This window comes from Eucalyptus grandis, chromosome 6 (assembly GCF_016545825.1).
Source record: "Eucalyptus grandis isolate ANBG69807.140 chromosome 6, ASM1654582v1, whole genome shotgun sequence".
NCBI classification, from domain to species: Eukaryota; Viridiplantae; Streptophyta; class Magnoliopsida; order Myrtales; family Myrtaceae; genus Eucalyptus; species Eucalyptus grandis.
Window position 1 is genome coordinate 35,432,974 of NC_052617.1, and position 18,445 is coordinate 35,451,418.

Below are 18,445 nucleotides of genomic sequence, written 5' to 3' on the forward strand. Positions count from 1 at the left end.
ATGTCAATAACAGAAAAGGGTCCATTATAATATATTGAGGATACATTCATTATATTTTGAACTTTTTTATTAGTTGGTGAATTTACCACAATGAAGACAATTAACTTATTTAGTTGTTCCGATGTGGGTTAAAGAGATGGAAAGAGAAGATGAATGAGAGACGGAGAGAAGAGGTGGGTCAATGTACTAAATTTATCGCCTTCTCGTGGGGAAGAACCGTTCCTTCACATCATTTAGAGGGGTGTTTGTGATGATACTAACTTCACAAAGTTGAATGGAAGGTATTAGACTCAGAAGACACAGATCAACGTCATGTCTTACAAGGATTTTAAGCTTCAAATTTAATGCCCGAAAGCAGCATTAAACATTAACATCTACTGATGAACCAAAAAAATACCAGCTTTGACTCTCATAAATCTCTACTGGCGCTCTGACTCGGCTCCAATTTTCTTATTGATGATGAAACATGACCACTATATACATAACATGGCAAACTACAAGCGATAATACAACAGGGGCATCACCTATTTGCCTATGCGAATCTTATCTTCATGGATGCTGCAGCATGAATTCAGAGAGAGGACTGAAGTCTCTCACGGTCTGTTATTACGTGGCCCCTCGTAATATCCTTTATGGTAGGACATCCAGAAAGTGCCATCGTAAGCTCGAGCTCATCCTTCAGCATCTCAGTGACCCTTCTAACTCCTGTTTCCCCTTTTGCCGCCAACCCGTATACTACAGGCCTTCCTATCTGTGGTAAAAAGACCACTATTAGGAGAATGTCAACAATTGTCCCAGGGCACTTGTTCAGTTCTGATGAGGTGTTTTGGTAATGTGAAAAGATGGTTTCTACTAACTTGGCACCACATTATTACCCAAATACCTCAAGGGTTTGGTACGATACCTCTTACTAATATAGCAGATAGTCCACATCAAGAAATATCAGGAATGTGCCAAACTAATTAAAAGATTGTACCAGTACTGCTTGCGCCCCAAGGGCCAACGCCTTGAAAATATCTGTTCCTCGCCGCACTCCTCCATCAACAAAAACAGGGACTTTCCCTTTGACTGCATGAACAACCTACAAACGAATATTTAATAAAACAAAATGCTGTTTGACAGAGATGACTTGATGCAGTACAAGCTTTCGTGCATTTGTAAAAATAGAGGGAAACAGAATACAACTGTGCTTTATTTTCAGGGGGCAAAACCGGGTGTATTTACTCTTGTCCAGTGTTTACAAATGCTCCAAAATCTAGTATCTATTATTAAGCCTGCCAAACAAAGGATTTCGTTAAAATAGGCACCTCTTCCAGAACTGATATTGTTGCTGGAGTATGATCCAGCTGTCGAGCTCCATGATTCGAGACAACTATCCCAGCAGCTCCTGCTTCTACTGCCTTAATTGCTGCCATTGAGGGTATACAAGCTTGTTGATAAGGTTGTCAAGTGTGCAACAACCAATAGTAGTAATAACAGTTTGAGTATACTGAGAAGCAAATTAGTAAATTCCTATGGATGACTAAGATGCTTCAATCCAATATCAGAGAACAAAAGGTCTTAATAGCAGCGATGACAAAATGAAGACAGAAAACATCCCATTATCATCAAAATTCCTAACTCATACGACTTGCCCAACAGAATAACTATGGTGTTCAAACCATCAAACCAATTGAGGCATAATAATGTTTCCTTTCAAGATGAACTGAAGAATCTTCAAAGTTTAATGCTAGAGGTTCACCCTCTACAAACTAGATATACAATCAAACCCCAACTTATTACAAAATTCTCCTGCAACGAATTTTTTTTTCAGTTCTATGTTAAGCCTCCAACTGCTTTTCACACTATCCTGATTTTCAGTGTCAATTAAATCATACCTAACTGTTCGCTATAGTGTCAACGTATTGTATAATATTGATGGAACTGTTGATACAGTGATGAACTCACAATGATCTGGTGCTCACTGTAGACCTCATACAAAATAAAACAACAGCACGCACGCAAATTTGTACTATTGAAAATACCTAATGAATTCCATCAAACCTAGCACAAATGAGAATACAAAAATACATTTTTGCACAGTTGACGAGTTCTCAAGCTGCAATTCTTGACTTTCCTTCTTTTTTTCCTAGTAAATGCAGTGATCCCTTTGCTCATGTATGCATATGTGGTTTTATCTATTAAGAGAATCAATGCCAAATTAGCTCAAAGATAGACAGTCTTGTCAGTTGCTACTCATGGCCATGCTACCTGAAAATTGGTTGACAGATTGATTTGAAGCAAATAATGAAGTTCAAGGTAATATCTTCTCAACTCAGGGATGAGATTTAGGGGATCCTTGACGTACAGATTTTTCCAGGTCTTAAGCCATCTTAAAATAAAACTTCTCATTTAAGCTAGTGTTTTTAAAACCAAAAAAGAAGGTTTTAGCCACAGCTTTTGGCTGATTTCAATCAGTTCAACCTGGTATGGGAGAGCAATTTGGCTCAATCTCTGATCTGGTTTAGGCAACGAATGTGCTAAGTAACCTATAATTCAAATTAAGACACTAAACAGTCTTCAGACAAATCCTCAACTGCCTTTCTCTTAGAATAGAATCCTAGATCTTACCATCTTCATGTGTAAGAACGCCCTTGATCAGAATCGGCAATTTTGTTATAGATCTCAACCATCCAATGTCCTGAAGCATTGTAACTTAATTACATGACCAACAACATACCAAATAAAGCAAATAAAGGCATTTATAAAGATCCAGTTATCATTTGTAGGTCATGGCAACAAGAAAAAATTGAATGAAAAAGGTCATCGTAAGATGGCTATTAAAACTATTTCTATGCTGGATGACACTACCCCACACGTCTCTTTCATTCAAAGAACACGATTCTTTTGATGAAACGTCGCCCAGAAAAAATTTCAAGGATTGATTACCAAGTAAATTTAAGATAGTATGGAGGTTCACCTTCCAACTCAAAGAAGCATCAAGAGTTAAATCAGCATAAGCTTTAAAGTTGGAACCCTCATCCTGCAAATTTCAGGTAAAGGAAAAGGGAAGCACAAGTGAGAGAGATGTTATGCCTAATTTCCGCATTTAACAATCTATAAAACTTTGAGATATCTCTCTAGAAGTTATTTAGGCAGCCAAAATGTCTTCATTGGTCAAGTATTGACCATACATTTTCTGTTCCCTGACGTTATCTGAATTGTTTGTTTCTTCACCCCAAGATACAACGGTAAACAATCATGTTTCCTAAGCAAATAAAAAACTCCTCCAGACACAGATATAATCAAATGGAACGGCTATTGATATAAGAGCAAAAATGAAAAAAATATTCTTTGCCCCAAGGGCAGCTTTGCATAAGAGAAGAGCTCATGGAATAAATCTCCACTAGGCTGAGCCTAATACCATGATATCCACAAACATCAATGCCATAGTGAGCATTTCTTTTTGTTTTACTACCTTGTTAATGTCAAAGAGAGTTACAGACTCCGAAAAAATAGAGCAACATATAGCAGGGTATGAAGATAATGACAAAAACAACCTTTACGCCATCAAAGGAGATTGGTCAGTGAGATATTAGGAACATAGACATCTCCCCATCTATGCATCTCCATTGAATAGGTAAAAATATATTGGTATTGTCAGATGCTCAAATAGAAAAGAAATTTTTCACTCACAGAGACAACTTGAGTTGGGAGTAGACCTTCAAAATTCTTCAACTGAGGTTGTATCATTCTGTCATAGAAAGAGAGAGAGAGTTTAACCGTACCCAAACTTTGTTATATGACCATGATATCCATGACCCAGGGGGTGGGGGAGCAAGAGAGGGAGAGGAGAGCATTTTACTTGTTCTTTATGTCTGCCTCCCTTTTGCCAAGCCTGGGAACATCAACAGTAAGAACAATAGCTTTGTATCCACTTCTTTCAGCTCTTCGTACCAGCTGAGCTGTAATATCCCGTCTCTTGTATACCTGCATAAGGAAATGTGTTGATTATTGAGATGAAATCTTAATGGAGAATGTACAAAGCCCAGAAAACTGGAGATTCTCAATCATATAGATACTTACATATATTTGAAAGAATCGAATGGCATCACAGCTGGATGCAACCTCTTCCACAGTGCACATAGACGAATATGAAACAATCTAGAGTAAAAAGGTGAAATGAGTAAATTATAGCAGCAAAATCGAGATTAAAAATATTTGGTAATCTATTACCATGATGACATTACATGCAGCAGCTGCTCTTGCAGTTGCAACCTCTCCTGGAAGATGGGAAATTGCATCACTAAAATGAAATCAAGCAAATGTGCAAAAGAGTTCCTCCAAGAAAATTCAGGTTTCACACCTTCAGGATGTGCCAACTTATGCATAGAAGTAGGAGCAATCATAATGGGGGCAGATACGTTATAGCCCAATATGGTAGTCGACAAACTAATTTTGCTCACATCTATGAGGACTCTCGGCCTAAACCTGCCAAAAATACATGCGTAGAGAATTAACAAACAACATGATATGGTTGCTGCAGATTTCATCTGACCAGCATTCATTAGCCATTACATTATTCTGCGAAAGGCTTCGACGTTTTCTTTAAGTGTATACTGGTCTTCCGCTCCCCCCGCATAAAAGTCATAGTACATTTTTGGAAGGGCTTGCCTAGCCAATTCTTGATACTCATTCACATTGACAGGATCCTCAGCCATGTTCCCTGAATGAAAATTTTAAGTCTTGTTAACTCAACAGCTTCACAATGTCTCCTACATGCGACTCCACAAATTTCGATTGTCAACAAAAGGGTGACCACAACAATAGCCCTACAAATACTCTTTCCCTTCGTATATGGTCCTAGAATCAAGATGCAACTTATAAACATATGCAGATGTAAGTAGCAAATTCATATCATCTTATGTCAAAGTATGTCACCAGTCCATTGCATACCCTCACCAAGGATGAACCTACAAGAGATCTAAAACGATTTACCATATACTAACGGCATATTCGCAACGTGAAACATGCCCACACGAATTCACACTAAATCTAAACGGGAGAGTGAAAAGTATGGAATAGCGATCCTAGTGCACCCACATGCCTCGATGTAACTACAGCTATAACTACAGCGCACAACATCAAAGCCACACGCAGCTCATAAATTTAGAAAAGAATCAAGTCTTTGTTATATTCTGCCAATAATCAACCCCAAGTCATTTTGCACAAGTACCCCACTCACACCAACATGCTTGCCGGTTCCCCTGAAGCTCACATAACTCATAAAATCAAACGTAGCTGAGCCTGACACCTACAAGCACACCACGACGATCTCCAAAACAAGTTTAGCCCAACCCAATTCAGAATCCTACTCTAGCCCAACCACTCACACAAAATCTTTGTCACAAACTCCAACATGACGATCAACAAATTTTTCGCTAGAAATGACTGGATGCCTTCAAAAAGTGCGATCTTTCTGCATCGCAGACGCTCCGCTATACGAAGTCTCAAAAGGAAGAGCAAAATGGAACCTGGGTTTTCACACGATCGGAGCAAAATCTCTGCTTGAAGGACGAGACTTGATGTTAGGACAGTGACGAGCGATGCGAGGTAGGAGGAGACTGGACTGCGTCCAATGGAATGATAATGAAGGCTTTATAATAAGACGACAACTCACGCACGCGTCGGTTAGTGTTGGGGAGTAACTGATTGCCAGTGGTCGCGCCCAATAAGAAAGCTTGCCCATTATTGTTGCCTTTTTCCATTATTTTATTTTCACAACTCTCTGCCGAGTGAGAAAACTTGTGATATTCTTCTCTCCTTTTTTTTTTCTTTTTGGCCAACTCTTCTTTCAACTTGTTATTTAGCCAGATCATATATCTCTCGTGGATCCCGCCTTGATTTAAGATTGATATTTACTTTTTATACTCTTTTGTTCTCGGAATTAGATTTGGGACAAAAATTCATTTAGTAATTTTTTTTGTTCTCAAAAACAAATTTATTCCCGTAAATAGATTTAAAATAAAATCAATGAGTAAAAAAAAAAGTTGATTTTTTATTCCAGAAACAATTCCAGAATCAAACCAATCCAAATTTCTTTCTTTTATTTTCTCTTCTTCTTTTCTTCTCGTTCTTCTTCGCTACCGTACCAATCGCCAACAACCAATCAAACGAGGTCTGACGAGTCTTCTGGAAGCTCGCCCAAACCTTCCCCGGCCACCGACGAGCCTCCCCTGACCAAGTGAGGCTTGACCTCACCCAAATCTGGCAAGGTGTAGATCACCAGCCATCGACAAGGCTCAACCTTGCCAAGCCACTGTAAGGTCGACCCCATCTTAACCAAGCGACAAATCCCACAATGGCCCGACAAAGCTCGGCCGACGAGGTGTAGCCTTGTCGAGGATCCGACGACCCTCTGGCAAGGTTGTTGGCCAAAGGTTGAAGAAGAAGAGAAAGAAAAGAAGGGAAAAAAAAAAAGGAAAAAAAATAAAATTATTAAATAATTAAAAGAAAATGGTTTGGATTATAATTTTTTAGGACGGTGGAAAACGCAATTCCATTTCGAGAATAAAAATTTTAGTAAGTTACCAAACACTTTCAAATGCTTAAAATTATTCTGAAAACAAAATTAAAAAGAATCATTTTTAGAATTGTTCTCAAAAATAGAATGATTATCAAACACACTCTTAGGGGCCACATTAAATAAATTAAAAGTTTAGAGATTCTATTGCATGTTAGATTAAAATTCAATGACTATTTATGTCATTAGCCCCTCAAGGTTATTTTGTCCTTATAAAAAGGTCAAAGAGAGACAAATATATTCATCCTAGTTGTGATATGGAAGGTAATTATTGTGACCAACATAATATTTCTATTGCACGTCAAAGAAGCATGACTATATCTCATTTGATTAACCGTCCTTTAGAAGTGCTTTATCATAAAAAGAAGAATGGATCATGGTCACTCAAAATATTGAATACATCACACAATAAATAAATAAATAAAAAAATTAGTAGATTAGATTCATCAAATAAAATGAAAATTGAGCAATCAAGATACGCAAACTACAATGTAATGACAAATATTAAAATTATAATTAAACGAAATGTTTAGGGGATATTAATTCGACAGCTTAACAATGTCTCCTATATGAGACTCCACGAATGTCAATTGTCAGCCAACAGTAGCGCGACAAATACTCTTCCCTTCATCTATGGTCCTGGAAGCAGGACGCGACTTACAAACAAATACAGCAGTAAGTAGCGAAATCATATCATATTACTTCGAAGTATGTCACTACTCCAGTGCCAACCCTTACTAAGAACAATGCACGATAACACACCACACAAAAGACGGCATAATTGCAAGTTAAATGCACCCACGCGAATTCACACGGAATCTAAACAGGAAAGTGAAAAAGTATGGAACGGCAACCCTAATGCACCACATCCCTCAATGTATTTATAGCTATAACTACAGAACAAAAACACATCGAAACGCGAGCAACATCAAAGACAGAGAAGGTCGTAAAATTAAGTACAGAATCGAGTCTTTGGCATATTCCACCAAGCAGTCGTCCGAACATCTGCAAAGGCAGACTCTTAACTCATTTTTTACATGGTAGCATACCCCATCAACACGCTCGCCATCCCTCTGAAGCATGCATGACTCATAAAATCCCACATAGCTGAACCTGAACCTACTAGTACGATGTCCAAAACAAGTTTAGCCCAACCAAATTCAGAATCTTAGTGCTAGCCTAACCACTCACATAAACCTTCGTCACAAACTCAAACGTGACGGTCAATAATCTTTTCGCTGGTCATGACTGCATAAGGAGGAACAATAACAACAAAAAACAAAAAGCGATCTTTCTGCCGCAGACGCGTAGCCATGCGGATGCGCCATGCGGATGCTCAAAGAAAGTGCAGAGCAGGGGAGTTGCTCTGCGCACTCGAATCAAAGAACAGAGACGACCCAAAAGGTACGTTGTTTCGCAGGATAAGCAAGATGGAACCTTCGGTTTTCACACGATCGGACCAAAACCTCTGGTCGAAGGACGAAACGATGTATGACAGTGACGAGCAACGCGAGGTAGCAGTAGACTGGGCTCGCTTCAAAGGAATAATAACGAAGGCTACAAAAGACGATAAGTCGTATGCGCCGCTTACTGTCAGAATTACCGATTACTAGGGATCGCGTCCAATGAAAGGCTGCCCGCCATTATTCTCTTTTTCCTTTTTTTTTTTTTTTTTGGGGGGGGGTGTGGTCTTTTTCTATTCTATAATCACCTGACATTATTATAGCACGTGCCTATATGATAATATGATTAAACGAAATTTCATTGAAGTTCCATGCCATCTGCCATGTACTATTTCTCCTAATGACATATAATAATGAATTCGAGTAAAGCAAGAAATAGCATGACAACAACTAGAGTTAAGGGTGGCGAAAGTGACTAAGAAGAAGAAGATTCAAGACAGATATGTTATCCCAATACAGAGGCCCTTCCCTGGGCCATCCCAAAATAGGACTACCTTTAGTCTTCAAACCTCATCAAAATGGTCATCGAGAACTCAAAGGTCTTGGCATTAGCCGGGCATGATACAAAGTCGTTAAATGACCAAATTAGCCGTCTCTTAATGTGATGAATGTAAATACATGCACCAAATTGAGTTTGCTAATTTCAAATGTTTGTAATTCCAAAGGCTTCCTAACAACTTGTAAGACTAAAAGGGTTGTCTCCCCACACCCAACGTAGCACAAAACTTATCTTTACGATGAACACCAAAATGACAAACTCAAATACTAATTACTCACTGCATAACGTGAGGGATTGTACGTTTATCAACCGATCTCCTTACCATTCAACAATATGGAGTATATATTAGAAACGAAGAATTATTAAAAAAGTCATAAACCTATTGCAATTGTGCAAATTCAGTCCTAAACTTTTTTTTTTAGCCAATTTAGTCCTAAACCTTTTACAATTGTGCCAATTTAGTCCATCCGGCCAAAATTGACCAGCTAAGCGCCGACGTGAACACCGATCGTCCGGCGAAAGCGACATGGCAATTTTTTTTTTTTGAACTTTTAAATATTTTTGAATTTTTAATTCTTTTTTATTTTATTTTTCAACTTCTCCTTCCTCTGGCCGGGTGGCAAGGCCGGCCTTGCCGGCAAGGCGAGGCCCCGGAAGGAGCGAGCCTCCAAAAATCCGCGAGGCCGGCCTCGCCCAGCCATGGTGAGGTCGCCAGCACTAGCAAGATCGACCCTTGCCATGGCTGGGCAGGGCCGAGCCTCATCAAATCCAAGGCGAAGGTCGACCTCGCCCAACCAAGGCGATAGTCCCGCCCGCTTGCTCCGCGTTTCCGCGGCTCCGGCTTTCGCGGTTCGTTGCTACGGAAGCCGAGTTGGGTCGTCATCTTCTCCAATCCACCCTCTGCAAAACAAGCTAAAAAACCCCATCGAAAAACCCTCGGGTCCTCGGCAAGCTCCAACAATGGAAGCAGCAAACAGGGTGCTGGCCGCGCTCACAAAAGTCGCTGGTGAGGCTAACCTCGCCGTTCTTAGGGCCAAGCCTCACCATAGCCATGGCGAGGGCTGAGCTCGCTGACACTGGCGAGATTGACCATCGCCATGGTTGGCGAGGCTCAACCCCACCCAACCAAGGCGACGGTCAACCTCACCGGCCCTCGCCTCCGGCCGGCTAGAGGAAGGGGAAGCTGGAAAAAAAAATCAAAAATTCAAAAATAATTTAAAAAATCGAAAAAAAAAAAAAAAAAAAAAATTTGCCATATCGGCTTTCACCGGACGATCGGTGTCCATGTCGGCGACGGCCAGCCAATTTTAGCCGGATGGACTAAATTAGCACAATTGTTAAAGGTTTAGAACTAAATTGACTAAAAAAAAGTTTATGACTGAATTAACACAATTGCAATAGGTTTAGGACTTTTTTGGTAATTCTTCCTATTAGAAACAATTACATGCTGGAATGGCTCGTTGGAAGTGAACAAGAACAAGAGACCTCGTGAAAAGGTACTTGACAGTTGAAATAATGCATATGATTTCCATCTCAATTACCCATCTCAACATCGCTTTTACTTTTTAATGTTGTGTAGAGTCGCTTTATTTTTTTTAAACCGGAAGTATCTTGGCTCCTTGATCACATCAGAATGGTGGAGCGATTCTATTCCTGAGGGTACCTCAACCCGTTATACTTAGAATGTCATCTTTAACAATTAAGCATCAAGGAAACATGTGTCGAGATCCTATGTACAGCGTGGATTAGCGCTACTAAAAGGATAGCAGATTGCCTTTCCCCTCAAAACACTCCATTACCAGCTAAAGGCGAAAATGATTATATATATGACAAACAATCTTCATAAATGGTTAACTTCGCATGCCGGTGAATTTTCTTTTACAAGTGCATTGCCCAATTACCAGAACTGGAACATCCTTACTTCTCAATTAGGGTTTGTGTACTTCATGTTTTGCGCGGGTTGTGTACAAACGAACATAGACTATTCAAATGAAGAAGTGAGGACATTGCAGCTATTACATGACCGGGAACGACTCAGCAATAGATAGATTCGATTCAATCGAAGTCACAGATGCCACTGACTTAAATCGAGCAAGACGTTCGTTGACTTGAATAATCCACAAAAGGAGCGATTTCATGACATGATGGTGTGTGAAAAAGTTTTGCAACATCGCTGTCTCTTAGTCCAAGACTGAATCTAATAATAAGCACGAAAAACACAGTTTCACAATGAAATAGTTTGTCAAAATCGAGATCGAAATTGTTGGAAGTAAACAAAGAGCTACGGTAACCGGATTAGTGATTACCTAGCAAAATAATTATTGGAGTGTCGTTGTCTTGAGATATAAGCTTTGTGTTTATCAAAATTGAAAGGATTACACTTGATTAACATTGGGGTCATTTAAGCATCTAGTCCTCTTGTTATTCATCAATCTATGTTAATCTAGACGAATGTAATGTCAATAATAGAAGGCGGTCCATTTATATTGGATACATTCATTATATTTTGAATTTCTTAATCGGTTGATGAATACAATTAACTTATATGGTTGTTCCGATATGGGTTAAAGAGATGGAAAGAATAGGCGAATGGGAGACCGAGAGGAGAGGTGGGTTAATGTACTTAATTTTACCTAGCCTTCTCGCGGTGGGGAAGAACCGGTTTTTCACATCATTTAGAGGGGCATTGTGATGATACTAACTTGACAAAGTTGATTGGAAGGTATCCGAGTCGGAAGACAGATCAAATTCATGTCTGACAAGGATTTAAGCTTCAAATTTAATGCCGCAAAGTAGCATAAACATTAACATCTACTGATGAATCAAGAAAAAACCAACTTTGACCATCATAAATCTCTACTGGAGCTCTGACTTGGCTCCAATTTTCTTATTGATGATGAAACATGACCGCTATTTAGATAACATGGCAAACCATAAGCGATGATACAACAAGGGTATCATCTATTTGCCTATGTGAATCTTATCTTCATGGATGCGGCAGCACGAATTCAGAGAGAGGAATGAAGTCTCTCACGGTCCGTTATCACATGGCCCCTGGTGATATCCCTTATGGTAGGACATCCAGATAGTGCCATCGTAAGCTCGAGCTCATCCTTCAGCATCTCAGCGACCCTTCTTACTCCAGTTTCCCCTTTTGCCGCCAACCCATATACTACAGGCCTTCCTATCTGTAGAAGAAGACCACTATTAGGAGAATGTCAACAATTTTCCTAGGGCACTTGTTCAGTTGTGATCGGGTGTTTTGGTAATGCGAAATCTACAAACTTGGCACATATTATTACCAAATACCTCCAGGGTTTGGTATGATACCTCTTTACTAATATAGCAGAGTCCACATCGAGAAATATCAAGAATGTGCCAAACTAATTAAAAGATTGTACCAGTACTGCTTGTGCCCCAAGGGCCAACGCCTTGAAAACATCTGTTCCCCGCCGCACTCCTCCATCAACAAAAACAGGGACTTTCCCTTTGACTGCATGAACAACCTACAAACGAAGATTTAATAAAAACAGAGATGACTAAAATGCTGTTTGATGTAGATGACTTGCTGCAGCACAAGTTTTCATGCATTTGTACAAGTAGAGGGAAACAGAATACCAATGTGGTTTATTTTCAGGGGGCAAAACCGGGTGCATATACTCTTATCCAGTGTTCACAAATGCTCAAAATCTAGAATCTATTATAAAACCTGCCAGACAAAGGATAGGCACCTCTTCCAGAACTGATATCGTGGCTGGAGAATAATCTAGCTGTCGAGCTCCATGATTTGAGACAACTATCCCAGCAGCACCTGCTTCCACTGCCTTAATTGCTGACAATTAGGGCACAATTGTTGATAAGGTTGCCGAGTATGCCACAACCAATAGTAGTAATAACAGTTTGAATATACCAAGAAGCAATATAGTAAATTCTAATAGATGAATAAGATGCTTCAATCCAATATTTGAGAACACAAGGTCTCAATAGCAGCGATGACAAAATGAAGACAGAAAATATCCCATTACCTTCAAAGTTTCTAACTCACACGACTTCCGCAACAGAATAACTATGGTGTTTGAACCACCAAACCAATTGAGGCATAATGTTGTTTCCTTTCAAGATGAACTGAAGAATCTTCAATGTTTAATGTTAGAGGTTCACCCACTACAAACTAGACGTTCAATCAAACCCCAAGTTATCACAAAATTCTCCTGCACACTTAACAGATTTTTTCCAGTTCTATTTAAGCCTCAAACTACTTTCATACTATCTCCTGACCTTCAATGTCAATCAAATTGTTCCAAACCATCTGCTATGGAATCAACGTATTGTATGATACTAATGGAACTGTTTGCACGGCGATGAACTGGCAATGATGTGTTGCTCACTATAGACAACTGAGAATGCAAAATACATTTTGGCACGGTTTACAAGTTCTCAAGCTGTCATTATTGACTTTCCTTTTATTTTCCTGGTAAACACAATGATCCCTTTGCTCATGTATGCATATGTGGTTAAAATTTTTATCTATTAAAAGAATCGATGACAAATTAGTTCAAAAGCAGACGTCTTGTCATTTTCTAGTTATGGACACGCTACCTGAAAATTGGTTGACAGATTGATTCAAAACAAATAATGAAGTTCAAGGTAATATCTTCTCAACTCTGGGATATCATTCAAAGGATCCTTAAAGTACAGATTTTCCAGGTCTAAGCCATCTTAATATAAGACTTCTCATTCAAGCTAGTGTTTTCAAAACCAAAGCAAATGGTTTTAGCCACAGCTTGTGGCCATTTCCATCAGTTCAACCTGGTATGGGACAGCAATTCGGCTCAATCTTTGATCTGGTTTTTGGAACACTGATTTAAGCAATGAATATGCGCTAAGTAAGCTATAGTTCAAATTAAGACACAAAACATTCTTCTGACGATTTTCGACTGCTTTTTTTTTTTTTTTTTTTCAAGAATACAATCCTAGATCTTACCATCTTCGTGTGTAAGAACTCCCTTGACCAGAATCGGCAATTTTGTAATTGATCTCAACCATCCAACATCCTGCAGCATTGTAATTTAGTTACATGACCAATAAGATACCAAATAAAGCAAACAGAGACATTATAAAGATCCAGTTATCATTTGTACATCATGGCAACAAGCGAAAATTGAATGAAAAAAGTCATCACAAGATAGAAATTAAAACTATTTTTTACACTGGATGACACTACCTCAAACATTTCATTCATCCACAGAACGAGATTCTTTTACTGAAACATTGCCCAGAAAAAATTTCAAGTTTTAATTATGAAGTAAATTAAGATGGTATGGAGGTTCACCTTCCAAGTCAAAGAAGCATCAAAAGTTGAATCAGCAAAAGCTTTTACATTTGAACCTCATCCTGCAAATTGCAACAGAGGCAAAGGAAAAGGGAAGCGCAAATGAGAGAGATGTTATGCATAAATTTGGCATTTAACAAACTATAAAAATTTGAGATATCTTTCTAGAGGTTATTTAGGCAGTGAAAATGTCTTCATTGGTCAAGTATTGACCATGCATTTTCTGTTGCCTGATTGCCCCAAGATACAATGGTGGAAAGTTATGTTCTCTAAGCAAATGAAGTATCAAAAAAAAAAAAAAAAAAAGACTCCTCCAGACACAGATATAATCAACCGGAACAGTTATAGAGAAAAGAACGCCAATGAATACAATACTCTTTGCCCCAAGGGCAGCTTTGCATAATAGAAGCACAGAGCTCATGAATAAATCTCCACTAGGTTGAGCCTAATACCATGATATCCACAAACATCAATGCCATAGTGAGCATTTCTTTTTGCTATCTTGCTAACGTCAAAGAGAGTTACAGACTCTGAAAAAATAGAGCAGCTTATAGCAGGGTACGAAGATAATGATGAAAAAAGCATCCACACCATAAAAGGAGGTTGGTCAATGAGATATCAGGAACATAGATATCTCCCCATGCTTGCATCTCCATTGAATAGGTAAAATATTTGCTATTATCAGATCCTCAAATAGAAAAGAAATTGTTCACTCACAGAGACAACTTGAGTTGAGAGTAGACCTTCAAAATTCTTCAACTGAGGCGCTATCATTCTGTCATAGAGAGAGAGAGAGAGAGAGAGAGTTTAACAGTATCTGAACTTTGTTTTATGACCATGATATCCATCCCCCCAAGAGAAGGGGGGAGCGAGAGAGAGAGAGAGAGAGAGAGAGGGAGAGGAAAGCATTTTACCTGTTCTTTATGTCTGCTTCCCTTCTGCCAAGTTTGGGAACATCAACAGTAAGAACAATAGCTTTGTATCCACTTCTTTCAGCTCTTTGTACCATCTGAGCAGTAATATCCCGTCTCTTGTATACCTGCATAAGGAAATGCATTGATTATTGAGATGAAATCTTAATGGAGAATGTACAAAGCGAAAAAACTGGAGATTCTTAAACAAATAGATGCTTACATATATTTGAAAGAATCGAATGGCATCACAGCTGGATGCGACCTCTTCCACAGTGCACATAGACATATACGAAAGGATCTAGAGTAAAAAGGTGAATTGAGTATGTTATAGCAGCAAAATTGAGATTAAAAATATTTGGTAACCTATTACCATGATGACATTACATGCAGCAGCTGCTCTTGCAGTAGCAACTTCTCCTGGAAGATGGAAAATTTTCATCACTAAAACCAAAACAAGCAAATGTGTGAAAGAGATCCTCCAAGAAAATTCAGGTTTCACACCTTCAGGATGTGCCAACTTATGCATAGCAGTAGGAGCAATCATAATGGGGGCAGATACATTATAGCCCAATATGGTAGTCGATAAACTAATTTTGCTCACATCTATGAGGACTCTCGGCCTAAACCTGCCAAAAATACATGTGTAGAGAATTAACAAACAACATGATATGGTTGCTGCAGATTTAATCTGACCAGCATTCATTAGCCATTACGTTATTCTGTGAAAGGCTTCAACGTTTTCTTTAAGTGTATACTGGTCTTCTGCTCCCCCTGCATAAAAATCATAGTACATTTTTGGAAGAGCTTGCCTAGCCAATTCTTGATACTCATTCACATTGACAGGATCCTCGGCCATGTTTCCTGAATGCAAATTTTAAGTCTAATTAACTCAACAGCTTCACAATGTCTGCTACATGCAACTCCACAATTTGATTGTCAACAAAAAGTTGACCACAACAATAGCCCTACAAATACTCTTTCCCTTCATATGTGGTCCTAGAATCAAGATGCAACTTATAAACATATACAGACGTAAGTAGCAAATTCATATCATCTTAAGTCGAAGTATGCCAGCAGTCCATTGCATACCCTCACTAAGGATGAACCTACAAAGGATCTAAAACAATTTACCATATACAGACAGCATATTCGCAACTTGAAACATGCCCACACGAATTCACACTAAATCTAAACGGGCGAGTGAAAAGTATGGAATAGCGATTGTAATGATTGTAATGCACGCACATCCCTCAACATATCTACTGCTATACCTACAGCACACAACATCAGAGCCACACGCAGCTCATAAATTTATAAAAGAATCAAGTCTTTGTCATATTCTGCCAATAATCAACCCCAACTCATTTTGCACATGTACCCTACTCAATCAACACGCTTGCCGGTTCCTCTGAAGCTCACATAACTCACAAAATGAAACGTAGCTGAGCCTGACACCTACCAGCACACCACGACAACCTCCAGAACAAGTTTAGCCCAACCCAGTTCGGAATCCTACTCTAGCCTCACCACTCACACATAAACCTTTGCCACAAACTCCTACATGACGATCAAAAATCTTTCGCTAGTTATGACTGGATGCTTTCAAAAAGTGCGATCTTTCTGCATCGGAGACGCTTAGCAATACGGATGCTCAAAAAGAAGTGCAAAATGGAACCTGGGTTTTCACTCGATCGGAGCAAAATCTCTGCTTGAAGGACGAGACTCGATGTTAGGACAGTGATGAGCGATGCGAGGTAGCAGAAGACTGGACTGCATTCAATGGAACGACAATGAAGGCTATAAAAAAGACAACTCACATTGCCACCGACCGCGCCAAATAAAACAGCATCTCGTTATTGTTGTCTTTTTCCATAAAAAAAAAGCATCTCCGCCGTGGCTGGACGAGGGCGGCTGGTCGCCAGCCATGGCCGAAGCTGACGACCGGCCAAAAAGAGAAAAAAAGAAAAATATTTTAAAATTATACAAGTTTATTAAACGTTATATTTTTTTATATTTCAAAAATAGAATTTTGTATAATTACCAAACGTATTTTTCTATTTTTGTTTTCTATAACAGTTTTTTAACAGGCTAAATGTACTTTAACAAAATTTGTGATTTTCTTCCTTTTTTTTCCTTTTTTGGGCTATCTTGCTTTCAACTTGTTATTAAAAAATCTGCATTATCTCTTGTGGATCTCATTCTTGATTTAAGATTATCATTTACTTTTTATTCTTCTTCTTTTTTAAAATTTACTAATAGACAAAATTACTTATGTTTCTTTTAGATAATTTTTTTCAAGGTAGTTGGTTCTTCCTCTCTCATTATATTTCCTTCATATTTGTCTCCTTCCAAATTTATTATCCATTGCAACTTCAACATTTTGTACAAATTTACTATAATTTACCCAAAAATTTGAATATTGAGATTGATGTATACATTATTCACAATTTATTCATCTTTAATGTATTATTATTTTGTAGTGCGGCAATTATGGAAGACAATATTCTTTTTCCAGCTAAAATGTACAAATGGAGAAAATAGCAATCAAACGTCTCAACGAGTTCATTTGAAACTTTATCAGGTAATTTTTTGAACCAAGAGGATTTTTTAAGTAGTGTGCAAACATATCTCCTTGCTAAAGGTTACTTTGTCCTCATAAAAAGATCAAAGAGAGATAAATATGTTCATCTTAGTTGTGATTATTAATTATCGTGATCAACATGATATTTCTATTGTACGTTAAAAAAGAATAGCCAAAACCTCATTTAATTGACTATCATTTGAAAGTGCTTTGTTATAAAAAGAAGAATAATTATGGTCATTCAAAATTTTGAATGCATCACACAATAAATAATTAAAAATTAAACTTTTAGATTCATCAAATAAAATGAAAGTTGAGCAATTAAAATATGCAAACTACAATGTAATGACACATTGAAATTATAATTAAAGGAAATGCGTACTAAAACCGGTGAATGATTTTTTTTTTTTTCGCTCTTACTCATGCTTAAGTTATTTTTTGAGTAATATCCTAGGACAACAAAAAAAAAAAAAAATTATAGCTCACTAACAAGATAATTAGTTTTTTCATCAAAAGCACAATAATTAGTTAGCTATCCGCCAAATTAACTATTTTTTGAAAAAGAGGTATACCAAATTTACTAGAACTACTGAATAACGACACTCAAACATTGAAGACCGCCGAGTTTGAACAAGAAATAGATAGCAAAGATCGCAAGCGGCGAGCAACTTCAACGGTAAGTGAACACCAAGAACTGTGAAGTGAAAACGGGCAACAAACAAGGACCAACAAGAGGGTCTAACAGCAGATCACAGATTCGCGGCTGAATCGGGGCGATGAGAGACAGCAAGCGCAGCGAAACACTAGCAGCTTCGTCCATGGAGATCTCGATTAAGTTTGGCACGGGATTTGCTGCTTTGCAGCTCGGCAAAGCTCATGGCTGGCTTGAAGTCGTCGCGGCAAAATGATGGCGTTATGGATGAGGCGACAGCAATGTGGTGCTCGGCCACGTGAGGTCTCGGCAAAGCTGGAGCTTGTCAAGGGAGGGAGGGAGGGAGGGCATGGTGGTGCAAGGATCGTGAAGAACATTGGATGAATTTGTTGGAGATATTTTGACCAATTCCACGGACCAACCCGCGAACCGGATTGGATCA

The 18,445-nt window shown here is 38.6% G+C and overlaps 2 protein-coding genes across 3 annotated transcripts; both read right to left on the minus strand.

The window, feature by feature from the left end:
- Positions 1-206: 206 nt before the first annotated feature.
- On the minus strand, positions 207-5,671 carry LOC104449405 (peroxisomal (S)-2-hydroxy-acid oxidase GLO4). Of its 2 annotated transcripts, none has more exons than XM_010063549.3 (12): positions 5,514-5,671; positions 4,558-4,705; positions 4,346-4,470; positions 4,216-4,262; positions 4,066-4,143; positions 3,845-3,969; positions 3,676-3,733; positions 2,960-3,022; positions 2,611-2,680; positions 1,308-1,408; positions 977-1,081; positions 207-751 (listed from the first exon to the last, which is right to left on the minus strand). In XM_010063549.3, exons 2-12 carry the CDS (start codon positions 4,698-4,700, stop codon positions 572-574), a joined length of 1,095 nt encoding a protein of 364 aa, XP_010061851.1. In that variant the 5' UTR covers positions 4,701-4,705; positions 5,514-5,671; the 3' UTR covers positions 207-571. The 2 variants fall into 2 exon arrangements, with proteins under 2 accessions (XP_010061851.1, XP_018731600.1); XM_018876055.2 differs by lacking the exon at positions 5,514-5,671 and adding an exon at positions 5,373-5,496.
- Positions 5,672-11,258: 5,587 nt separating this feature from the next.
- On the minus strand, positions 11,259-16,601 carry LOC104449406 (peroxisomal (S)-2-hydroxy-acid oxidase GLO4). Its single transcript, XM_039315509.1, is given in 12 exon segments — positions 11,259-11,712; positions 11,926-12,030; positions 12,256-12,356; positions 13,509-13,578; positions 13,857-13,918; positions 14,570-14,631; positions 14,771-14,895; positions 14,991-15,068; positions 15,141-15,187; positions 15,272-15,396; positions 15,484-15,631; positions 16,446-16,601. Coding segments are annotated over 11 exon segments (1,098 nt in total). The 5' UTR covers positions 15,627-15,631; positions 16,446-16,601; the 3' UTR covers positions 11,259-11,532.
- Between the last annotated feature and the right edge of the window lie 1,844 nt (positions 16,602-18,445).